The sequence below is a fragment of the Pollicipes pollicipes genome, unplaced genomic scaffold (genome assembly GCF_011947565.3).
Source record: "Pollicipes pollicipes isolate AB1234 unplaced genomic scaffold, Ppol_2.1 Scaffold_4295;HRSCAF=5057_pilon_pilon_pilon, whole genome shotgun sequence".
In the NCBI taxonomy this organism is placed as follows: domain Eukaryota; kingdom Metazoa; phylum Arthropoda; class Thecostraca; order Pollicipedomorpha; family Pollicipedidae; genus Pollicipes; species Pollicipes pollicipes.
Genome location: NW_023596461.1, coordinates 33793803 through 33818605, shown reverse-complemented (window position 1 = coordinate 33818605; position 24803 = coordinate 33793803). Strand labels below are relative to the sequence as shown.

Here is a 24803-nt window from a genome sequence, read left to right as displayed (position 1 = left end):
ATATTGCTATTAATACGGCTACACTGTAAGGCAGAGTAAATAATTGATACGGAATGCGATAGTTTTAGAAGTTAGTATGAAACACGTCAATGCGAGCAAACAATAGTCATGCACTCCCATCCATGAATGATGGCTACTCCAAAAAGCACTAGAACACGGGAAGCAGTTAATTTGCTTCCACATCCACTATATACACTTCTAAGACGTGAACTGTATGGACGCCTTAATTATACACTTATCGCAGCGTTCCACAAGGCACAATATATATCACAAACGCGCCCCAATGAAGAACATGGATGATTCGGTTTGATCACACCAGAAAACACCACTAGTCACGTTGGTCTTGACATTGACCCGTCCACCACAGCATGACAACGGCTACTGACCGAGCCGCGTAGCACTATCTTCATGACAATCGCTGCTGTCCGAGCCGTACAGCGTTCTCCTCTATGGCCACCTGCAAACAAGCTCACCGCCATGCGCGCACTGAAGCCAGAGAAGCGCGCTGCTCACTTTGCCAGCCGTATGGCGTACTGCCTGGGGCGACCGAGACAGTGTCAGGCTGCGTGACCCTCGAGGGCCGAGCCCACCGGCCTCAAACCAACAACAGCCATCGTCCACCGCTGGCCGACGTGGCCGAAAACCATGCAATTCTCGCCGTTCCGTTGCCTGACGCTGGCTGGCGAGCGGCCGCCGGCGCCTCCTCCGGGCGCGTGCCGTGTGGCGAGCGACCATCAGCCGCCTCCGCTTCCTGCCGACGCTCGTGATCCGCGCCGCGTGTCACGGCGCCGGACCACGCCGTGCCCCGTCACCCTGACTCTGCCTGGCGCCGGCGGCGACCGGCAGACCGGCGCTAATTGCCGACCTCCGGAAGCGCTAGCCCACCCAGCGCTGAGCGCCGGCACAGCGTCGGCACAGCGCCGCCCGCCGACGAGGCTGCGGGCTCCCAGCGGCGGTGCGCCCAGCGGCGCCGGCCGGCGAGGCTGCGGGCTCCCAGCAGCGGTGCGCCCAGCGGCGCCGGCCGGTGAGGCTGCGGGCTCCCAGCATCGGTGCGCCCAGCGGCGCTCGCCGGCGAGGCTGCGGCTCCCAGCGGCGGTGTGCCCAGCGGCGCCCGCCGGCGAGGCTGCGGCTCCCAGCGGCGGTGCGCCCAGCGCCGCCCGCCGGCCAGGCTGCGGGCTCCCAGCAGCGGTGCGCCCAGCGGCGCCAACCGGCTGTCCTTCGGGGGCCGGGAGGGAAGGGGGGGGGGGGGGCTGCCGCAGGTGAGACCCTTGTGGAGGTACGTCACGCCCGACCAGACACGTGCGCCCTGGCCCCGGAACCGCCGTCTCGCTTGGTGCCAGCCGCATTCACACCTGACAGCGGCCGTGACGTCACAGGCGGCCGGATGTTGACAATCGGTGACGTCGGGGCCGCCCGTCACAAATGGTGGGGGAGGCGCATCAGCGATGGCTCGGGTCGCCTGTGTCAGATCTCGGATGGCTCTCGGCCCTTGTGTCCAGTCAACTGTGGGCGTTGGCAATAATCTGGTAGCAGCATGCGTTATGTCAAGAGATTGGTTTGGGTCCTCAAAGGCTATGAATGAGATGACATATGCTGTCAATGTGACACAACAATGTTGGGAACGCATGTGGCGTGTCCTGGGTGAATGCAAATAATTCTGGATAATGCCCCGATCTGTTAATATGATGTCAATTAAGAATTCGACTTAGTTTACGCGCGAACGCACGCACTCGTCGCATGTAACGCAGAGCTTGTAAATCCAAGAAGATGCAAGAGGATGCAAGAAAATGCTCATCAACGGAGCGACGAGCATCCGCACTATACATGCGCCAACCATCATTCAGGAAATCTTTCATTTTGGAACAGAGTGCTGAAAGAAGCCTTTATCGGGGGCCAGGAGCTCTCGCGCCGCCAACTGGGAGGAGAAAAGAGATGGCCACGCAGCATACCTGGACGTGCGTCGTGAGCTGCATAGAATCCACGTGTTTGGTTAGTGACATGGCTAAATCCTCGGACCACACGCCTCGGTCACGGTGTCCAGTAAAAGCAGCGGACAAGACGTAGCCATCACATAGGGGCGTGAGGAGCGATGGCGTTCAGTCGTCGACTGCAAGACCGTGCGATGCTGCAGGGTGTCCGTGTCGTCGGTGGTATTGGTGAGGGTTACAGCTTCGTTGCACGTCGGCTTCCGGGGCTGTCGTATGTAATCTTTGTGAAACTTAAATAGAGGGGTCAGTATAAGAAGATAGATCAAACTAAAACACTTTGAATGCCCGCGGAGAGGGTGGCCACGAGCTTCCGCACAGGTACGCGTTCCAGACAAGACGAGCAGATGAGAGCGTTTGTGAGAAGACACAAACAGCGACGGTGACATATAGTCCGTTGGTACCGCGGCACGTTCCTGAGACTCCGTAGCGTCGCAGAGCGTTAACGGAAGCCTTAAACGCATACAGGTAGACGCCAGCGCCACTGCGTAGACTGGAACACACACACACACACACGCACACACGCTGACGCCATGCCACGCCGGCTGGATTTCCCGAGTTTGTGCTGCGGACGTCTGGACACAGCGTGACTCCGAGGGTCGGCGCCGAACTCCGCGATCGCCCGCGGTCCGAGCTTGCCGATTCACGACGTCGGACCTCGTCGCCCGCGACTCCGTCCGCGCTAGGCTCGTCGCTCCTGCGAGGCGGCATTCCCTGCTTGGTCCGTACCTCCGCAGCTCCTCGGAGTGTCCGGGTCGGCCGAGCCCGCCCGCCAGGCGGCCGCCTGCTCAGCACCGCCGCGGGAGGGGACGGCGGGGAGGGGCAGAGGTGACCCCGCTGCCCGACTCTCGGTCCTGCTGACGATGAGAGGGGCGGAGGCTGGGGAAGTCACACCGGTGACAACACCCCCGGTCTGGGAACCAGCACTGTGTACTGTCCGTCGGCGGCGGCGGCCGCTCCGCAATCGTTCGTGCTGACGGCGGGCATCAACGTTCGCAGCCGCTGAGGCAATACGCGTGCCGCCCAGCACAACAGGCGCTGCTGTCCGGCCGCCGCGGCCCGCCGTCCGGTGGTCGGCTTCAGACCGCCGGCTGTCGCAGCAGCAGCAGCAGCAGCGGCAGCAGCGGGGCGGCCAGCTGGAGCCGGATGACCGCGGCTGACCTGGTGGCGGCGCTGCCCGGCCGCTGCGGCAGCACGTTGTCGTCCCCGAAGCCCATCACTGCCGCACACAGGACATATGTCAGCGTGCAGCGGGCGGGTACGGGGCACGTGGAGGGGGTCTGGTGCGGCGGTGCGGCCGCTAGCGCCGTGAGTCCTCGTGGTGCTGTACATTTCATACTTGTTGTTGGAGGTATATCTTAAGTGAGCGCTATAATGCAACGAAAAAAGGGAAAAGAAAAAAGTCAGTTAACTGAAGAAACCTTTTCGTGCTGACAATTCATACCAAAACAGTACAAACAAGCTGAAAAAGTGCCGTCAACCCGTGGTGAGCGAACAACACGCTAAGCGATTTGGCAACTGGGAGCAATGCATGCATCTGATCGCATGCAGCTAAATGAACATTGAAAACGTGCCCCCGTAAACGGTAAGCGCCCGGCTCGAACGTGCCTCTGGGAGACAGCCAAAGTGTGGCGGGTGCTTGATGCGCACGGACAGGTGCAGAACATGTAAGCATGCGACGCATACTCCGTGCAGACGTAAGCCTATCATCGGGCAACGGAGGCAAGATTACCGGCTTTGAGCGTTTCAATAGTGGGGTTCAGGGGAATGCATGCTCGAACACGAATACACAAAACCGCAAACCCCGAAGGACTGTTGGAGCCCTACTGGCTACGTAAGCTCGCGACCCATGAACAAATTCGTGTCATAGGGACCATGCATACAGATATCCCACGTCCGCGGTACTTTGTAAGGCGCTCAAGGTTTCCAAGCACTCATAATGCCGATAAAGAACACAACACACCGGATACGCCCGGCTAAAGGAACAAGGGCGCCGCGCCCCACCATGGAGCACATCGTGAAGCGTGGTCCCGCTGCCACGGAGCGCCATTGTGGCGCGCGTGCGCCAGGCAGCACAAGAGAACCAGGACAGCTCGGGCGGGCAGGGAGCAAAGGTCCGCGGCGCCGGCCTGCAGCCACTGAGCCGAAGGTCGTGGCGCCAGGCTCGCCCCCTGAAGCGCGGCCGCGTCACACAGCGGCGGAGTGCAGCCTTCGGGGTCTGCTCGCCGGCGGTGCGTTACGCCTCCGTGACGATTTTGGGCGTGAAGCGGCCGGCTCACCGCGGACACGGCCGGCCTTGATACAGCGGCGCGACGGGACAGGCGAGGGGGGGGGGGGGCAGGCGCGGTGTGCCAACACACGAATTTACATGCGTGCGAGCCTTTAGTAAACAAGGCAGTATATCATTTCCGCGTTTCAGCGTACGTTTAATGTTTCTGTTTAAGCGGAGAGGGACCTGGGATGTAAATAATCGTACTTCCACGGTAGGCCAGATACCAAGGACATCAATACATACTTCATAATACACCACGGGTGCGTGTTATGACTTTGCCTTGATAGCTACACCTATTGCTTTTTCGCGAAATTCGTTGTTTTCACTAATGTTACCTACATGAAATGTTTTAAAGTATGTTAGGAGCTTTTCGGAGAACCACACATGGGAAGTTGCGTTCTGCGTATCCTAAGTGGATTTCACGCAGTATTTCTGTCCTGTTTCAAACGCCTTACCTGAGTTCATGCAAAAAGATAATATTCCAAGTGTCAACCAGATTTTTGTGAATGAAATGAAAGATGGAGATTATCCCTATCGCTGCCCCAGCCTTGGTGACTCAATATTATGCACATTAAGGGCTGGCCTACATTGAGACAACACAAACTCCACGAATTTCAACATATGCATTTCAAGAGACAATGAAAATAAAGGTACCTTGCCTGAGTTGGAGAATCGGTAGCTGATAGCAATCACTAGTTGGAGATCCTACTCCTAGATTTAATCGCGAAACATCTAGAGACGTCACACATTTTGTACCGTTTCCAACGGATTTCCTTTCCGAAAACGATTGCTATCAGGGTAATACTGTCGTCCAAAGCCAAGTAGATCTAAGAGCCATTAGTTGACATAGCACTTACGCCCTCTTGCCTTTGAACAACAGACAAGCTTACGTTTTTTCAGACATTGGCAACAGCCGTCACATAACCATGCGGCTACTTGGTCCACGCTCCATCAACCGGCAGAGCTGCTTACAGCGACCGCTTCCGCAACGGCTCAAAAATTTGGGGTCGTCTTTGGGTGCAAGTGGACTCTGCCAGCGTTCGATGTCTTCCCATTAATATCAATAAATGGGCAGACATCGAACAGCCGTGTTTTAAGATTAAGTTAGATAACCAGGAGCTGATAGAAATAGCTACTTGGAACGAACCCGTCGCCAACCCGATGCTTTAAGCACAGGGTCGAACACAAGACATTCGCACAGCACCATACCATCTGTTTAGCTCCGGGGAAATTGCAGATGCATGACGCACCTTCCGCATGCGCGAGAGGCTCTAGTCCAAATGCATGTTTCCAAGCTATCTGCCACTGAGCAGTAATCTAGTTATCTTGAGAAACGGCTGGTCTATATCATGCTGCGCATGTTCGTGCCTTAAACCATTGCCTAATGGATGTGAGCAATTCATGCCTGACGTCAAAACCGTGCCAGATTTGGTGCCGCTGTATGAACGCACTTTAGAGCGTACATCTTCTCAAAGCACCTACGCTGACATCCGAAATCGAGATATTGATATGCAAAGCACGCTTCAAGCGGAAGCCAACAATCAGCGGTTTATTTTTTTATGTTTTGCTCCATCAATCCACGCCACGGCTATGGCGCCGACTCGACAGTAAGCACGCACACACTCGCAGCGTTAGTTATGCGCTGACGGACGTCACACTTCTTGCCAGAGCGGGGACAAAGCCGCCGGTAACACGGATGTCACACTTCTTCCCAGAGCGGGGACAAAGCCGCCGGTAACACGGACGCCACACGAACTGCGGGTTAGCGGCACGTTAAAAGCCGGTGAGCGGCGGCCACTCTGCTCGGCGCACATGCAGCTACACGCCCGCTGTTATCACAGTGTCCGTGCTCGTGCCTACGGCCCACTGCCCCTCCGAAGCGTGTGTGGTGGTGAAACAGGAGCGCTGGCGTGCGTCAGCAGTCGTTTGTGCCCCGAGGCGGCCGCGGGTCAGGCCCGGGGTCAGACTGACCTGCCCGCGCTACCCCCGGTCCGCCTAAGCCTGATGAGGCCGGCGACTCAGCAGGTGACGAAACATTCGGAACAGCTGTCTTCGCGCTTGAGAACAAAAACGAGCGCCGGCTGATGGGGTGCGCCAGGCTATGGACGAGGACTTATTGGCGTTGGTCGCTGATATTTGGGACACTTACTGGGAAGTAGGATATTATATTGTCGGGGTCAGACTATTGCCCAAGTCATAGTGGCCGTTTCTGTCTGTTGCGTTTTGGGAGAATTCTGATCGGTCAAATATTTCAGGGACCGAAGCATACATTTGAAGGATGTCTCTTTCCAAGCGGATTCAAAGCTCCACCTATAGTCGTTGATGAAAGTCAGCCGCAACGTCGTTTTACATTGATACGCCACCGGTCTGTGAGGTCGTAATTCATCGAAAATATCTCCAGTAGGTCTGCCAGAGTAGAAGATAACGCAAAATTTTTCGGTTGGTAATTTGTCGGACCGACACAAGCCTCCTGCATTCCCGTACACGATATGCGGGCAAGCTTCGCATCTACGTCTCGTATCATGGTCTGCTCTAGCAAGGCTGTGTAGTGCCAAAGCAAGCACAAATCACCTTCATCCTGGAATATGTCTGGTAAAGCAGCTCACAAGTCGCATAACTAAGCTTGCCTGCATGAATCAGGGCGGTAAGATTGTTTCAAACTGCGTGAGAACTTTAAGAATGTGGCAGGTTATATAAAGTATATACGTATGCCTGCTGGGGGCTGTGTCTAAGATAGCATGGATGCTGCCAAATCGCGTCACGTTTTGAAAAAAGAAAATACGAGCTTTCTCAAAACAGCATGGCCAATGCAAGAACAATCAAGTGACTGAAAGTAAGCAGTCTTATTTTCACCAAATTCGTGATTTAAGTGCTGATCCCAAACTATTAGGGATAGACGTGCCAGCCTAATATGCGCCTCTGTTAAGTTCTAAGCCAATCAAATACAGCTGTAAGTTAATCAAACAAAGCTCTAAGTTAATCAGGCAAAGTTGTAAGCTATTCAAACAAAGCTGTAAGTTTATCAGACAAAGCTGTAAGTTAATCAAACAAAGCTGTGAGTAATCGAACCAAATTCGTGAGCAAGTACTGACATAGTAGGCCAAACATCTTTACTATTGGAAGTGCTCATTCAGAAAAATATCGACATGCTTCTAAACGCTACGCGCTCTATATGCTTCTAAAGGGCTAACGCTATGCGATGCGCTCACTCCCAATCTAGGGCTGTGTAGAAGCAAGATATAGACGACAGAAGGGACCGGCAGTATAAGAGTGCTGAGGCCGGGTCAAAAAGCTTGCGCAGTCCGTGAGCTTTTAGACCGAATGAGTAGCCTTCAACGGCAGAGCTTGTTCGATCACTTGGACACCTTTAAACTCCACAGCATGGTGCTTTGAGCACGGCCGGAGGTCCTCAGCGCCCAACTGCCATCAAACGAGCACTGAGTCCTGCCCAGAAACTGAGCCAGGCTTCAACTCAATTAGACCGTGTTTGTTTGGGAGATCCGCCACAGGGCTGCCTCAATGCATCAGCAGCTTACCGTTTCCTGCAACCTTGCAGGGATACACTCGTCATATGTATATAATAAGTCCGCATGAACCCGTCGTCCAGGTCATTATCAGGTCACGTCAACCAGCGGCCGTCAGCGATAAACGCCCTGTTAACGGTGAGCGCGCGAGTATCTGGCGCCGACGGGGGGCGTTTATTTGCGGACACCCTGCAGCGCCTGCGGTCAGGTCGGCGGGGGATTGATGTTCGCCCACTCGTCCCATTTGAGTCAGCAGAAAACGGATGTCTGGTTTTTCAGTCTCGCTGCCCCGTTCAAAGGAGGCAACACGACTTCGTAGTTTAAGACCTCGTAGTTAACGTAACCTCTGCTGCCTCAAAGCTGTGAGAAACACGGTGTCTTTTAAACACGACAGAGTATCCAAACACAGAATTGGTCATCAGAAATAAAAGTCGATTTAGGCTGGAGAGATAAAGCGTCCACAAGCCCAACTTTACGCCAGTGACCACGTGGGTCGTGCGGTGTTCTCAAATTTGTTTGTTACGCTTCCGTTTTGCGAAGTACGACACATGCGCGACCGTCCAAATTCGGGAACTCACAGCGACGCATGTAGAAGCTTGCGTCAACAACACGTCGACGCACGCTTGAGTCCTTCCAGCCTTAGTAAAGATGCATAAGGATTAGAGGAGCAATCAAGAACGTGTAACGAAAATGAGGCAAACTCTTGAGTGTTTGGTATCTGCCGATCTGCCTACGGGACGCGACTGCGCAAAGTGCGAGAAGTGTGTTCACTGGTCAGAGCAGTATTGTGAAACAACGGCCTTCCCTCGTGCTGAGCAGAGTCTGGAGGTGAACCCGCGTTCACAGGTAAGGTAAGGTTCCCTCGTGCTGAGCAGAGCCTGGAGGTGAACCCGCGTTCACAGGTAAGGTGTGGATACAGTCCCCTCGTGCTGAGCAGAGCCTGGAGGTGAACCCGCGTTCACAGGTAAGGCGTGGATACAGTTCCCTCGTGCTGAGCAGAGCCTGGAAGTGAACCCGCGTTCACAGGTAAGGTGTGGATACAGTCCCCTCGTGCTGAGCAGAGTCTGGAGGTGAACCCGCGTTCACAGGTAAGGTGTGGATACAGTTCCCTCGTGCTGAGCAGAGCCTGGAGGTGAACCCGCGTTCACAGGTAAGGTGTGGATACAGTCCCCTCGTGCTGAGCAGAGCCTGGAGGTGAACCCGCGTTCACAGGTAAGGTGTGGATACGGTCCTTGTAAGCTGTTACATTCTGAACAACCGATATTCAATGTCCTGGACGGTTCTGACTGCACGGAAACATCATGTAATCATTTTCATACATTGCATACTTAACGTTTCCAGCAGTGCTCATGATCACGAGTGAACAAGGTTAAGCTATCTGCGATCTTTGTTAGCATGACTAAGTCATCCGTCTATGACCTTTGTTAAAGCCTTTTTATGGAGCACCTGTGACTGCATTGGCCATATTAACGCTCATGCGCAACCAGGGTTTTTGGACCCCCACGAAGGATTCTAGCGCGCTAACCACTCGGCCATTGTGCCCCCCCCCCCTTTGTTAGAGCCCCGTGTATATATACAGTCACGGTGATGTTTGTTTACAGACATACAAGCTGCGTTTTGATATTCACCGGCGGTGTGTGGTCCGAATCAAGCTGCTGTTTATTTACCGCGGGCTACAACGCAATGGTCCAGCACTCGCACATTCATTGGAATCACTTGCTTACGCAGTTCTAATCTCCTGGATAGTTTGTTTACGTGAGCTCAGTGTTGTGACTTCTGGTTAACGTACTATAGATTAGCTGACGCTAGCCTGTCGCTTACATATACAGTCTAACTGTGTGTGTGTGTGTGTGTGTGTGTGGTGTGTGTGTGTGTGTGTGTGTGTGTGTGTGTGTGTGTGTGTGTGTGTGTGTGTGTGTGTGTGTGTGTGTGTGTGTGTGTGTGTGTGTGGTGTGTGTGTGTGTGTGTGTGTGTGTGTGTGTGTGTGTGTGTGTGTGTGTGTGTGTGTTGTGTGTGTGTGTGTGTGTGTGTGTGTGTGTGTGTGTGTGTGTGTGTGTGTGTGTGTGTGTGTGTGTGTGTGTGTGTGTGTGTGTGTGTGTGTGTGTGTGTGTGTGTGTGTGGTGTGTGTGTGTGTGTGTGTGTGTGTGTGTGTGTGTGTGTGTGTGTGTGTGTGTGTGTGTGTGTGTGTGTGTGTGTGTCTCAATGCACGTCACGTACCGAGTCAGAATCTTACAAATTCTGCTGCAAACGGGCGAGTTCACTGGGAGCGATGGAGCCGAACACCGCGTCAGCTCACCGTTTACGGAGGCCCGCTCGCGACGCCCGCGAGCCTCCCTGCCAGGGCGAGAGCCGGGGGATCCCATATAACCTCAGCTGCTGAGCGCGTCGTAAAGCCCAATGACACAACCACGGATGGTTGCTGGTGGCGCAGTGGTTTTACTGGACGCCTGGGAAACCCGAGATACCAGGGTTCGATTCCTCGTGGTGCCCGTCATCCCCGCCACTGAAGCGCTGAGTGCGCCTCAAAGCCTTAATGACAACAACAGCAGTCACTTACGAAACCACATGCGACAACCACACCCGCAGCCTGCGTGAACGTCACCTATCCCGACCCTGGGCCCGCAGTCGGGGGGGGGGGGGGGGATGACATAGCACGAGCCAGCACACCGGCAATGACCAGAACACCGGCGATGACCAGAACACCGGCAATTACCAGAACACCGGCGATGACCAGAACACCGGCGATGACCAGAACACCGCCAATTACCAGGACAGTCCACCGGGACGCCAGTGACGGCATTGCTGTCCATGACAGACCTTTGCAGCTAAGTCACGGCATACACGTCGCCACTTTTTCTCCTGCTACTGTCTTAGTAATACGAACAAATAGGACGGAGTAACTCTGGCCTCACCGAAAACTATTTGCGTTCTAGTACTACTACTTACTTTTACTGTTTTACAATTTTTTCGCTATTTAAAAGCGTTACTCCCGCCAACAAAACAGTCCACCGAAACTCTAATTAACCAGCCCCGGATACAAGCCTTTGTTCCGCAATGCGACGGAAAAGCAAGCCGAGCGGAAGGGTCGATTTGGAGCCGCGGCATGCGTCAGTCACCGGCTATCGTTTATCAGTCACCGCGCCGTGTGGCGGTCAGCTGAGTAAGGCGGGCCAGTCCGGTCCGGCGGGCCGGGCACCGTCATGCGTTAGTCAGAGTCTGGCACCGCTTCCAGGAGCCGCCGGGCGCGTCAACCCGTGTCGCCGATCGGCGGGCGTGTTCCGCGAGCGCGCTGAAAGAGTTCTGCGAACCGCCGGACCCGAGCCGGGATTCCTGGAATGCGCTGAGTGCCTGGGTGCGGTCACGTGACCAGCGGTGTTGCGTCGGGAGCTCGGCGCGGGTGGGGCGGCAGGACCCGCATGACTGGGTACGCCATGTGCAGTGAGCAGTGCAGACTGCTAACGGCCGGCAGAGAATGGGGCAGACCCGCACAGTCAGACCAGACCCGGACCCGCAGACCTGTAGACCCGCAGAGTCCGGCCGAGTTTGCGCGCGGATTCAGACATATATGCAGGATTTTGCAATGAATGGTGGAAATAACCGAACGTTTTCGATAAACACTTTAGCGCGCTGCAGGTTCGCAACATTTTTGGCATGCTGTAAAACATTACTTCACGTTTTCATTCCACTCTGTTGTACGTGCCTACTTTAGTTATGAATTGTCAAAATCTATACAAAGGCGTATTTATGCATGGACAAATTTGCTAAGGGGGACGTGCCCCCGGTGTTCCTCCTTAATTACGCCCCTGCGCGGATTGGTCCTCGAGCGACAGAGGTGGGCATGGAAACTCGAAATAACATTTACGTGGACTACATGCTTACGTGAAAAATAGTTAATTTCAAGAGCATGTCATGCAAAATGCTGCAAATACGCGACATAACAAATACAACCATAGCAGTGGTGTTTGCAGTAGCTATGTTGAATGGCCCCAAAAATGTTGATCTTGCCATGCGACATACAATGTAAAAAAGACAGCAGAAAATGTACGTGCCATCAAAATGCCAACACCAAATCGGGCACATTTGCATCGTCACGCCACCGCCATCACCACAGAAATCATGTAAAAGTTGCACGCATACTGAGTATTTACCTCAGAAATACGACACTCGAATCAAGATCACTAAAATGTCCCACGTTTGGGAGCCGCCATTCGGTGCACCAAGGCCAGCACGCCACGCTACCCGAGCGGCCAGCCGCAAAACCGCACCTTCCTGGCTCCCCCAACGGACCTGCTACCAGCTCCGGCCGCGTCAGCGCGCCCACGGCCGACGCCGAGTCTGTCTGTCTCACCTGCCTCGCTGTCGCCCCCGTCGGCAGGCGGCGGATGCCGCTGGCTGGAGGGCGACATCAGACTGGAGGACTGGCTCTTGCAGCCGAACCACCAGTAGCCGCTGGGCCGGGGGTACGGCGGGTCGGCGTTGTCGACCTGGCGGCGCGGCCGGCCCGGTCACGCCAGGACCCCGTGCGGCGCAGCGAGCGGAATCGAAGCACGACGGTCGAGGGTTCGACTTTCAGGAGACACGGGGTGGGTCGCACTGACCCGGTCGCTGGCGTGAGAGGATGTGGCCCCATCATGTCCGTGACCCCACGCGTCTCGCTATGTCCCCGCCCCCCCCCCCTCCCCATCCTTCCGCGACAACGTGCCTGCAGCCCGCCGCTCCGAACGGACCGAACGAACTCGGCGCCGCCTCGAACGGACGGCGGACGGCACAGGCGCTTGCAGCGGGCCGGGGCGGTCCAGGACCCGACACCACGGCCTTGGCTCGGTCACGTCCCGAGGTGGGCCGGCCCGACGGCGGCCGCGCCTTCGATAGCGCACGCCCCCAGCCGGTCAGCCTGCCACGTGACTCAGGCCAGCCTGGGGACCCGGTCACAGCAAGCCCGCCGGCAGCGGACATCGCTGAGCCCGCTGCGCCCCAGGTCAGCAAGGTGAGTGCTCACCTGCACTCACCCGGAGAGAGCCAGTCGAACAGGCCCGCCGCCGGCATTGCTAGAGACTCACCCTGAACCGGGCGTCGTCGAAGCGGTAGTAGTAGCCCTTCTTGAAGAAGTATGACCGGCCGTTTGAGTAGGTGAGCGCCGCGTCCAGGCCGTCGGGCAGGTTGCCCCAGTTGCTGATGGGCTGCGGGTACGAGCTGGACACAGGGATACGCCGCATCGGGTCGAACTTCCAGTACTGGCTGCCCTTGAAGAAGTACACCTTGCCGTTGCCCGTCCACTGGAGCGCGGCGTCGACGTTGGACGGGATGCCGCTGAAGCCCTCAGAGATTAGTCTCGGGTAGCCGGCGTCCATCTTGAAGCGGGTCATGCGCCAGTAGCGGTCGCCCTGGCGGGGAAGAGGCGCGTGAGTGAGGCGCCCGCGTGACACTGCGAGAATGGTCGGAAAGACCACGAGCAGTCAGAATATTGCACTTCGATAATTCCGCTGCAGTACACCTCTTTAGTGGCACCCAGTGCTCTGTCGTTATTACGGGGCTGACAGTACTCGACTTTGCCAACCACTACGTATTGGAAAAACTCAGCCACTTGATCTGCATGGCCCTATCTACCAACAAGCTCTCCAGCAGCCTATCAATCACCTTGAAGAAGAAGATGAGGTCTTTCTTAGGCAAGCTGAAGGCGGCGTCCAGGTTGTTGGGCAGGCCGTCCCAGTAGTCGCGGATGCGTCGCGGGTAGCCATTTTCTATGCCCGTGTCGGTCAGCCGCCAGTACCAGGCGCCCTGGAAGACGTATGTCTGCTTCTGCGAGCCGGCCGTGAAGATGGCGTCGACAGTGGCGTCCGAGCAGAGCTGGCGGTCCTCGCCGGCTGCCGGCGCCGGCGCCGGCGGTCGCGCCGGCGGCCGCGCCGGCCGCTGCGTGGGGACCGCAGCCGGCCGGACCGCGGGCTTCTCCTTCGGCCCGTACAACGCCTGCGGTAGGTCAGAGCATCGGAAGGTCAGCGAAGGTCAGAGCGCGGTCAAAAAATGCAGGTCAAAGCGCGGAGGCCAAATAGGCAGCGTATATTTGCACAGCATCGAGAAGTTTTCGCAGGGCCAATGGAAAACCAGCTTTTACCAGATTCGATACTGCTCCCGTGAGACGGTTGCAAGCGGCAGTCCTCCTCCATTCCTTCAGGTCACGTAAAGTCATTATCGATCGACTCAGAATCCATTACTAACGACAGAACGCTGCCTCATTAAAGGCAGCACGCGACGTAGCGGTCAACACTGCGTGACCGCCGAGACTCGCACCTTCCAGTGTGCCCCAGAGGGGGCGGGGGGGGGGGGGACAAGCAGCTGACCTGAATGCCGAGAATGTCGTCCTCAGTGAGCACGTCCGTGTCGCCGGGCCGGCGCGGCGACTTATAGAAGGGCGCCATCAGAGAGCGCTGGTCGTCCGAGTGCGAGAGGCCCAGGCTGTGGCCGATCTCGTGCGAGGCCGTCATGAAGATGTCGGTGCCGCGGCCGCCACCGGCCGACCACCGTTCGGCGTCGTCAAAATGAGCATCACCGCCGTACAGCGGGAAAAAGGCATGCGCCAGCGTGCCGCCGCGCCCGTCGAACGGGTCGCCGTCGCCGTGGTCGCCGCGCGCGAACCTGAGGCCGAGGTCGTCGTCACGCCGCGCGCGCACGCGGTCACGCCGCGCGGGCCGCGCTCACGCCCGATATCGCTCAATATCGAGCTGTTGCGTCGGCCCGGCCCATGTCGAAGGCGACGGCCCCGCGCGCTACAGGCGTGGGCCTGGATCGCAATGGTGAATCACGGGACACCCTCGGTGCGTAGTTGATAGGATTGGGATCGCAAATCCTGGATCCGTTCCGAGATCGAGACACACATCCGTCGCGAAGTCGCTTCCGTCGACACGATGTTCCCCTCCGCTGGCGCGCGACATTTCGCAAGCGACCCTTCGCGACTGCAGACGAAAACACGCGGTAGGGCCACGCCATTTCAGGCCAAACAGCCTGACAGCGGTAAAGACGTCCACCTGGTGAGTTCACTGACCTGATGGTGACTTGTGCTTTGTCGAAGCGGCCGACCTCCTCAAATGAGAGGGACGACACCTCAGACCAGATCTGGAACGACTGTCGGATCACCTTGCGCACGGCCTTACGGTTGCTGATGCTTGATGGCCAGCTCTCGATCTTGTACTTGATGCTCCGCGTCCGCCAGCGGCTTCCTGTTGGTCGGAAGAAGGGAAAAATTAAAAAAACAAAATAAAAACGAAAAGATTCAAGCCTGCTTTGTCTCCAGGCCCCAGCGCTTCACTTTTGTCCGCTAACAAATTCAAGATATCCTGAGCAGGAGTTCAGGTTTCCGCAGGGTCTAGGCCATATGGCACGCTGTTTCCCTTTATCATTCGTGACAAAGGAGATATCCATGAATCACATGTAATTTTATACACATAGTTGAGTTACCTAAGACAAAGGGAAGCGCTTCACTTCAGGCAGCTGTTTCCTTGCCCCTAAATCGCTGCTTGATTTAGCATTCTGGTTTCGATAAGTAACCCCAGATGGCACCTGTCTGTTTTTGTTGCTCAACCAACAGTCCTGAAAGACCTTCCAAATCTCGCTCGAGATCACGCGATGTGAACGTTAGCTGGAGAGGTGAGCACGAACGCGGATCCCATCAAATCCCTCCTCTCGCAATAGATCAGTCGGTGATAGCATACAGGACAATAAATAGCTTGAAATTCACCGCTTAGCCATCTATTAGACACCAAAATCAGACCACCACTGCAGGGCACTACGGATAGTTTCCCTGCGGTTTCCCTCAACTGCGGTCATATGGAAACATCGAACCAAAAATCAGAGCGAGTCACTTCGCTATCAACAGTTAGTTTCCGAAATTCCATCCATCTTCCGAAGGACTGTTCATCCTCATATGCCAGTCAGCCTAACGAGAACTTGATGCATTGCTCAACTTGACAGCCTGAACATGATAGTTGTGTAACTGCAGGCATCATAAATGCAGTGCTTTATGCTGGACTCAAATGTCCAATAAATGTATAACTTAACGAAGTATCCTGCGGCATATGTAACGCAATGCGATTAAATGCCCTTCCTCCTAACGTGGTCTCCACCTACCGCCAGTCGTTCGTTTTTTTCGATACCCCGAGCTTTAAGCTGTGGTTATAATTTTACAGTCCAGTTGCATACCAGTCAATTTACAAAAAAAGCTGTCGGGATACGCATCCATTTTCCTCAACAACGACTCCGCCTGACTGCATGCTCCGGTCTGTCCTCTGTTCCTTCTGTGCTATTCGGAACGGCGGCTAGTTCAAGGGCACCCACCCTCGCGGAGTCACCACCTACCCCCGTCTGTTCCTTGAGACCTGGAACCGTCCCACCGATTGCCTTCATTTCCTCCATTTCTTTCCTGCGGCCCATCCAGGCCGCTACTCTTAAGTCAAAAAGCGGGAGAACTGAAGGACTCTTAGGCTTTCCTCTGCAGTCAAAAGGACTCAATTTCTTAGAATGGCGGGCGTGGGCGACAGCATATGGTCATACGTGTTGGCACTCAACTGAATGCGACGGCATTTAAAGCCGCTGGTGGAAGATCCTGACTGAGGTGAAAATCTTTCAGAGTGAACCGCATGCAGTCGAACACGGAGTGCATACGGCTGCGACACGCCGCGCAAATTCGTGCAATTTCGCGCGCTCAATTAATAATGTCGGTGCGCATACTTTGTGGAAATTAATCCGGATTTTCATATGGTTGGCGTCCACAATTAACCCTGATTTTCATATATTGGCGTCCACAAGGAAAAGCGTTACAAGGCAACGTTGACGACATGCTATCCAAGGGCTTGCCTGCACGCACGCGTCAATATACATCTGGCAACTTTCCGCCAACATTTCGATCACATCTCCCACCACACATTACTAATGATGTACATGCGAGACTATCAAACAAAAGGAGCAAACGTTTACCGGTCCACGAGTGCAGAATATGAACGTTTGCTTTTGTTCGTCTTGTCGCGATATTGACACCACGCACGTGCGTACTTGCTTGAAGCACACACAGCCTGCTGATAAGTAGTTCAACGGCAACTGTGTCAAGGGTCCAGTGTTCGACAAACCTCCGCTTCGCATCGCTCAGTGAGAACCTGCGATTGCATAGCACAATCCGTTATCGAACGCCAGCGATACGGGCGTCAGCAGCGCGGCGCCACTGTCCCAGACGCGGCACGGCCGGCGCTGGCGGCCAGCTGGCGTTACGTAAGAGGCTGCCGAAACAGTGGGGCGGCGCACCGGGGCGGGGCGCGACCGACCGGATGCGTCCCAGCCCACCGGAACGACCCATGACCCATCGCAACGGTCTGGGGGGTCCACCATAGCCGACCGCACTCTGTCAAGGTGGACCTCTGTCAGCACTGCCTTCCAAGGCCTGTGGTAAGGACTCCTGGTTCTTCAAGCTTGCCCGCATCCCGCAGGACTGGCTGGCAACTCGCGAGCCGCGTACCAGCGTACCCGCTCCGGCTGCAGCTCGAAGTTCCCGCAGCCCAACGGACTGCCTGACAGATCGCGAGTCGCGTACCAGCGTACCCGCTCCGGCTGCAGCTCAAAGCTCAGCGGTCGGACACAGCAAGTCGGACAAGACAAGCACACCGGACCAAGCCGGAGGGGTCCATCGTGCACCAGGGAGCATCGCGGTCCACGGGTCTTACCGCCCCACCCACTCCGCCATAGACGAAAAGGTATCATAAACATAAAGCATAAAAATCAAATATACCCGGAGGAAAACGGCTGGTGCAGAGAGTGACAGGGCTAAGAGTGAAATGTTCTCTATCCGCAAGGGCTGTTTGTGTCATTCGGACTAATTTATCAAGGAAATGATTCCCAGGCTGCTGTTTACCAGCAGCCAGCTCCCAGTCCGCCTGACCGTGGACACGTTGCGCCAGCTTTGCAGATTGTGTCAATGCCAGCCGAAGGACAACGGCGCAGTGTGCAGCCCACAGCGGGGCGGTCACGCGGCTGATGAGGGCTCGTCGAGAATCAGCATAAGCCAGGCCCGGAAAACCCCGCCCACCCGGCGTCAGCCACAGCCACCGGCCTGTCGCGTGACGTCCGAAACGAGGCGACTGGTCACTGGCGATGCTGGAACGAATGGTGGCGTCCGTGAAACAGCGCTTGTAAACGGATGTCGCCCGTCCCATACCTCGTCCAATCCGTTGACTTCCAAAATTCCGCCCAAATTTGCCTTCACGCACGTACTCCTCGGACAACTCCCGTCCGACTGGCATCCTCCCCACTTTGCCGACTGCCTCAAGACGGGGTCGGGGTAGGATTTGCACCCCGGAGCCTTGCCCCGGCGCGGACATGCCTCCACAACCAGGCTGGCGCGGCGCGCGGGCGCCGGCCTTGACCACCTGGTCGGAAGCCCGCACGGAACGGGTCCCACCGGCGGTCGATAGGCCACGCGCGCGCGCGTGATCCGATATGTCGAGCGGCGGCGGCAGCGCGAGTCGCGCCGCAATAGCGCGCGGGGCCGGCTGGCTTACTCACGCCCTGCCGCCGCGCTGTTTACCCCGAGAACGGCCGGAAATGGGTCCAGCCTTGGACGGACAGCCCTCCTGTTTGAGGCGCCGAGCTGGTGACGAACGTGTCGACCGCAGAGGCGGACATGGTGGCGGCGAGCGTGGAGAATTGTGGCAGCGAATGTGACCGCGATCAGGTGTGACTGCATCAAAATGCATCACACGTAACAACACCGCCTTTAAGGATTCACACCTCACGCTACCAGGAGTGGCAGGTCCGCCCCCAGCCCCAGCCCACCGTAAACAGTCATTGATAGTACTATGCGCTTGTGTGAAAACACCAGCTTCTCTCTCTTGGCGACGTTTGCCATAATACAGCTCTGGAATTATGCAATCTCGGCCAAGAGCTACTACCAGGCTACTGCGCAGGGGCCAGGCTAACGGAAGCTGTCAACTGTACGGGCTTCTATGGACTCCAGGCTCTAGGCACGGTTGCGGTCGAAAATGATTGTAAAATTATGACGAGCCTGTCAGAAAAATCAAGATTAAATCACGATAGGCATTAAAGAGAATCTTCCATGTTGGAACGTACTGAAGCAATCATCAGATGTGATGAAACAATGTCACTCTTAACTTCTTATAACTATTGGCATACTTTCAAGTGAAAAAGGCTGCTCTAGCCAATACCATATCTCTGTCAAGGAAATATGCTCCTCAATATGCCATTTGTTTTATTACGTCATCATACCTTGCACCACGTTGATTGAGAGCCAGGCAAGGGCCGTTCTATCTGGAAATCGTGCTTACGAGCGACAAATACAAATGACTCGAAGATTAATTACTTTGGCCTTGATCCCCGCATAGCTTAAAGAACGGCGGGATTTTAATTAAAAAATTATGGTATCGTGGATGCCTCGATGAAATTGAAAGTCTCCCCGAAATAGTCTGCACATCTTCGCGGGCCTATAGCTCAGAAACTAGAGACGTTTAGGTCTTACGAAGGGAATGGCTGTAAACTGCACCGCATGATCTTCTAGACGACTATTTCAGCTCCAAACCCCCATATAAATATGGAGCACTCCCTTGAAGTTTCCCCAGGACAGCTCACTGCCGCCTGGCCGATCCGGGCTCTGCAATACTAAGAGATCCCAATTAGTGGTGACACACGGTCATGATTCAGAGCGTTGCATTAATCCGCTGAACTATCTTGATCGGTCGCGTCATCTGCAATGAGCGACAGCCGAAACACTGTGCGGAAAGAGCGGCAAATGTGACGTGGCACTGGTACCGCAACGCCCAAACGTCGTCTGAGTGTTGCACGATTGGGCTGGCGCAATGACGCCACCCCGCCCCGTCACAATCCGTGACTGAAACATATTCTCCGGAAGGAACTGCACGCCAGACGCGGGGACGGGGCCAGCCACCAACGGTTTGGAGCTTAAGCGTGGGTCCGTGGGCGTGGCGTGCAACTTATTGATTTTGCCGCATGTAACACTTTTCGCTCCTACTTTTTTAAAATCCGTCCGCGCACAAATGTGTGCCGAAAATGATAAATCAGTAGGGCTAACGATGCACACAGTGTTGTTGGTATTACCTTGTCACAGTTAGTAAAAAACTCATGCCAAGTCACCTACCATCCAACGTCGAAAGTTTATTTCCAATTTACAGCACGGGAGTTCCGGCCGAGATCAGGTGGAGCTAAACAGCTGTAGTACCCACCTTGCAGAGCGTAGCGTTTTCGCCTCCGGGCGCGATAGCTGGGGCCGATCATGTCCTTGACGCCGCAGCGAGGCTCTCGCATTTTGTCTAACGTGGCCTGGTCCACTTCACCTGTCAACAAGTCCCATCCCGTCAGAACGCGTGTCATGCTAACACAGTACGAAGTGTCCAAATTACCAGCACTAGTGTGTCCAATGTCCAACACGGGAACTGCAGGAGGGCGCGGCAGCGGAGTTCGTGTTCTGGCGGAATTCCCTTTCACGACACCAGCGTCTCCCACACCGTTCTCCATGAACTGCACGCGCCGGAAGTCCGGCGACAGTGGGCTCTGCACCGACTTAAGCCTGGCACATCGGCTCTCAGTCAGCTCATGCAAGCTCGCATGCGGCTCACGCAGCATATCGCAGCTCGCCTGCGGTGTAAACAGCGAGCCAGGCGCGCGCTGCAGTAAGGCGTAACGCCGCGCCACCGCTGACGCTCGGCGACTGACACCAAGCACCGGGGTCGCTCTCATCCTAGACCATCGCGCCTTTCTCACGTTCAGCGGCGCGGGCGGGGCACGTCGCCCGCCCGCGGACCAGCGACAGCCGCCGCGGTGAGGTGGCGGGGTCGGCCGGCCCGTCGGCGCCCGTACCTGTGACGTTAAGGCCGGCGAACCGCTGGAACTCTGCGATGCTGTCGGACAGTGAGCGCAGAGCGCCCGTCCGCCCGTCGCTCTGGCTCGACACGTATCCGTACTTGGCCAGGTACGCCTGCCGGCGGCCCCAGACGGTCAGTCAGGTGGGACGAGAGGCCCGCTGCGGCGTGCGGTGCAGTGACAGCCACGCGCGCCTCAGAGACAGTGGCCACAGAGCGACACAGCGACAGTTAGCCGCACAGCGACACAGGGCAGTTAGCCGCAGAGCGACACAGAGACAGGTAGCCAAACGCGGTACGGCGACAGTAAAGACTCGGAGGACGCGGTGACATTCATCCACGGACGGTCCAGTGGCAATTCACCCCGGACAGTTAGCCCCAGGTGGTACAGTGGGGGATAGTAGCGACGCGGTGCATTAACAGTTTACCACGTGGCGATCACCTACCCGTCTCACGTGGCGAGAAGCTTTGCAATTTGTGGTGTTGTAAAAGGACAAGATACGCCAGTTTCCGCCAATCTTTCAACCTCGTGCGACCAAAACCTGTCTCACCAAACTCTATCAGGCTCATGGTTTCTAGACGCTATGCACGCCAGGGATAAGCAGAGGGCAGAGGCGGATGGAGCGCGCTCTATTTCGTCTCAACCGGCGAATATCCTTTAGCGTGATAACTGGTGGGCCAACTCGGGTTGCTGGGGTAAAATCGAGCATTTGGGTACCTCTTTTTATCTCAGTTTCTAGGCATGCGTCCCTCAACACCGATGAAAACGGTGTCCAATACGCATCGAAGTATTGCTTCAAGTAATCCATTTTGACTATTGGTTGTCACAGCAGATTGTGCTCCACCTGGTGTACATCTGCCATCCCACAAGCTGAGCGCGCCGCGGCAACAGCGACAGCGGTATCTGGCAGTCCCTCTCAGCACATCAAATGCTTGTATCTCTGCCACTTGCCACACACTATACGAGATGACAAGGGTGATATATTGCTGCCTTATATTTTGCCATTTGCACATTTGATCTGGGACAACCTAACCTCTTACATTTTGAAGAACTGTATCACCGTCAATTTCGATAAAACGGAGCATATCATCGCAAAACTTTATTTTTGGAGAAAAAAGAATGGAGCATCAAGGCAACACCGAAATGCAACCGTAACAACTCCGTGATGAAGCTAGATGTTTCACGTGCTAAAGGCTGCAGGCACGTCCTGATACCGCCCACGGTAACGTGTGATGTCTGCAGAGCTGGCATAATGTACCCACCTGCAGTGCGTGTGCGTGCGTGTGAGTCAGTTCTCTTGACATGGCCATACAACCGAAGTGTGAGTCAGTGGTCTGTGCGGTCAAGGGACGCCCAGTGCGACGGGCGTACTCCACTGGACGCGACCGCAGACCAGGTGGGCAGAGCCGGAGGGGCGGGTGAATCAGCGGACACGAGTGGCTCGCTCCGCGTACAACCCTCATTGATAGTTCGGACCGGTTTGACGCCATTCAGAACCTGCTCGGCAGTGGTCCACAGGTGCTGCTCGGGCCGAATGTGTAACACGAGCGGTGGTTCACAGGCGCTGCTCGGGCCGAGCGCGATGCGAGCGGCGGTCCACAGGCGCTGCTCGGGCCGAGTGTGTAACACGAGCGGTGGTCCACAGGCGCTGCTCCAGCCGAGTGTGTAACACGAGCAGTGGTCCACAGGCGCTGCTCGGGCCGAGTGTGTAACACGAGGGGTGGTCCACAGGCGCTGCTCGGGCCGAGCGCGAACACGAGCGGCACTCGCTCAGGCACGATAGCGGCGATGTGGACGAGCGTGTGCTCCGAAGCAAATCATAAATGGGGAAGCTGGTGCTGGTCGTGGTAACAAATGTTTATCGAATGACACTCAAAACAAATAGTCGGCAAATATCAATGCACGAAGCGTTTCATTAGGGGGCGGTGGTGTTCGTTTCCCTGCCCGATAAATGATGAAAGCTGTGGGTTGGCTGTGCAGATGAAAAACACTGATGCAGACTAACGGCCCTCGCAAACATCCACGGCAATACAGCATTGACTGCAGAGGATAATGGCATTGAGTTCAAAACGCACTAACATTTCCAATATCGCGACAAAGAGGGGCTTCCCGGTCCCTTACAGAGGCTGGTGCGCATGACAATGCTGATGCGGACTCATTGCCGGGGCTTTGGCCAGCTGAAAATGATAACGACCCGAGCGTTATCGCCCGCTGGGAAACACGCACGCTGACGGAAGTGACGTGACGCCTGTGAGGTTGGCTGTAAGTAAACAGGTGTGGTCACCCGATACGTGGAGGCGGGGGGGGGGGGGGGGGGGCAGTATATTGACATATGTACGCCTTTGGTGGTAATGTTAGTAGGACTCTCAGTGGTCCCATGTCGAACTAGGTCGCACAGAATAATATTGTCTGGAGACTGACTATTACAACTGGCTTTGTTACTAGGCTAACGACAAGTAAGCGCTAGATTTGCCTGGTGATTCGGAGTCTCTCACGGACCGGAAAGTAATATGCACGTCAGCAGGAAAAATATGTTGTGCATCGCTATCCTGGTTTTGTGATACCGCACAGAGTTGGGGGCAAAAGAGATTTAGACCACATGCAACATGCATATTGTCAGCCACCCATCAAGGTTAAAGTGCTGAGTCTTTTAGCATAAACAATGGCATGTCCGTCCCATGCAGTTACCTCTGCAGGCTGCGAATTTATATCAAGTGATACAAATAATCACGTGCTTTCAGTTTGTTGGCTTTCAGCGATTTTTCAACGAATGGTCTTATCGAGATAATCTGCTTTTGCAAACCGAGGCTGGCTGAATCGTTCGCGCATTATTGCTGTCAGAATTTCGTACGCCGCCTGAAACTTTGAGTGGGTCGCCTGTCCCACCACGTCGCTGGATGGTCTGTATCGGCGGCCACAGCGGTGGCAGCCTTGCAACGCCGCCGCGGCGCGTGCACTCAACCCTCCCATCTCTTGCCGACCCGCCGGTGCTCTGCGCGTGCCCTCATCCCTCTCGTCTCTCGCCGATCCGCCGGCGCCCCGGGCATGCCCTCATCTCTTATGTCCCTAGCCGACCCGCCGGTGCTCTGCGCGAGCCCTCATCCTCATGTCCCTCGCCGACCCGCCGGCGCCCTGCGCATGCCCTCATCCCTTACGTCCCTAGCCGACCCACCGGCGCCGCGCGCGTCCACTCACCGCCGACTCCGCGACGGCGGCCGGGTCCACGTCCTGCAGGGGTGCGGCGCCCGCCCGCCGCGCCAGCGTCACCAGCGTCACGATCGCCACGAGGAGCCACGCCACTCCGCCTGGGAGCGCCATGTCCGCCGCTCCGTCCTGCGCGAGCGCCAGCGCCGACTGCGGCCCGGTCGCGGCCGCCGCCGGCTCGGCTCCAGCGGCCGGCGACCCTTGAGCTGACGTGAGTCATCCGCAGCCAGCGGCGCGCGCGGCGCCGGACGCGCCGTCGTGAGTCACGCTGCCCCGGGCCAAGCCGACTGGACGAGCTGTCGTCGGGAGCGTTGGGCTGGCGGGATACCGGCACCTCCTCCGGCATGTTCGGAGAGTCAGTTGTGGTGGTGCGTCGACGATTGCTGCGGAGTCCCTTGGCAAACGAGCGTTGGGTTGTCCGTTGGAGCATATGTTGGACTTGATGTGTGTTAATGACTTGTTAGCCTGTTGTTAAGTCACGCTGTCGCTTCTCCCCATCACGCCATCACGTCACATCACGGCTCATGTCATTGGTCACGTTGAGGGTATCAGTGATTCAGAAGGCTCGCAGCCAAAATGCACAAGAACTCTGGTGTCCAAAAATAGGCCTTAGTGCTGAAGATCGTTTTATCGTGACCGTGATGTTTTCGTTGTATTAAGACAATTATCGTGACGTTAGAAATGATCGTATACTCGTAATGCTGTCGGTGTTCCATTCCAATAGCCGGAGATCAAAGTGGAGCATGATTCCTCGCCGAAAACGACTACAGTCCGGAACCAGAGGCCCGACAACAGTGAACGGAAAAGCTCCGCCAAAATGTGATTGCCTAAACGGGATGTTCACAGGCGTACCGGTGGAAAATAACTGGCATAGAGCGCTGGAAAAATTGCGCATGGCCAAAGAAGTAACGCTACATCACACAAAACAACGGCGATAAAAGCGCGTTT

At 55.9% G+C, this 24803-nt stretch overlaps 1 protein-coding gene across 1 annotated transcript; it reads right to left on the bottom strand.

Annotated features, from left to right (window-relative positions):
• Positions 1-10914: 10914 nt before the first annotated feature.
• On the bottom strand, positions 10915-24201 carry LOC119097462 (matrix metalloproteinase-24). Its single transcript, XM_037220493.1, has 10 exons — positions 24184-24201; positions 23847-24005; positions 20649-20766; positions 20015-20125; positions 14821-14995; positions 14120-14414; positions 13419-13748; positions 12842-13165; positions 12130-12265; positions 10915-10937 (listed from the first exon to the last, which is right to left on the bottom strand). The coding sequence occupies exons 1-10, from the start codon at positions 24199-24201 to the stop codon at positions 10915-10917; spliced, it is 1689 nt and encodes a 562-aa protein (XP_037076388.1).
• Positions 24202-24803: the final 602 nt, after the last annotated feature.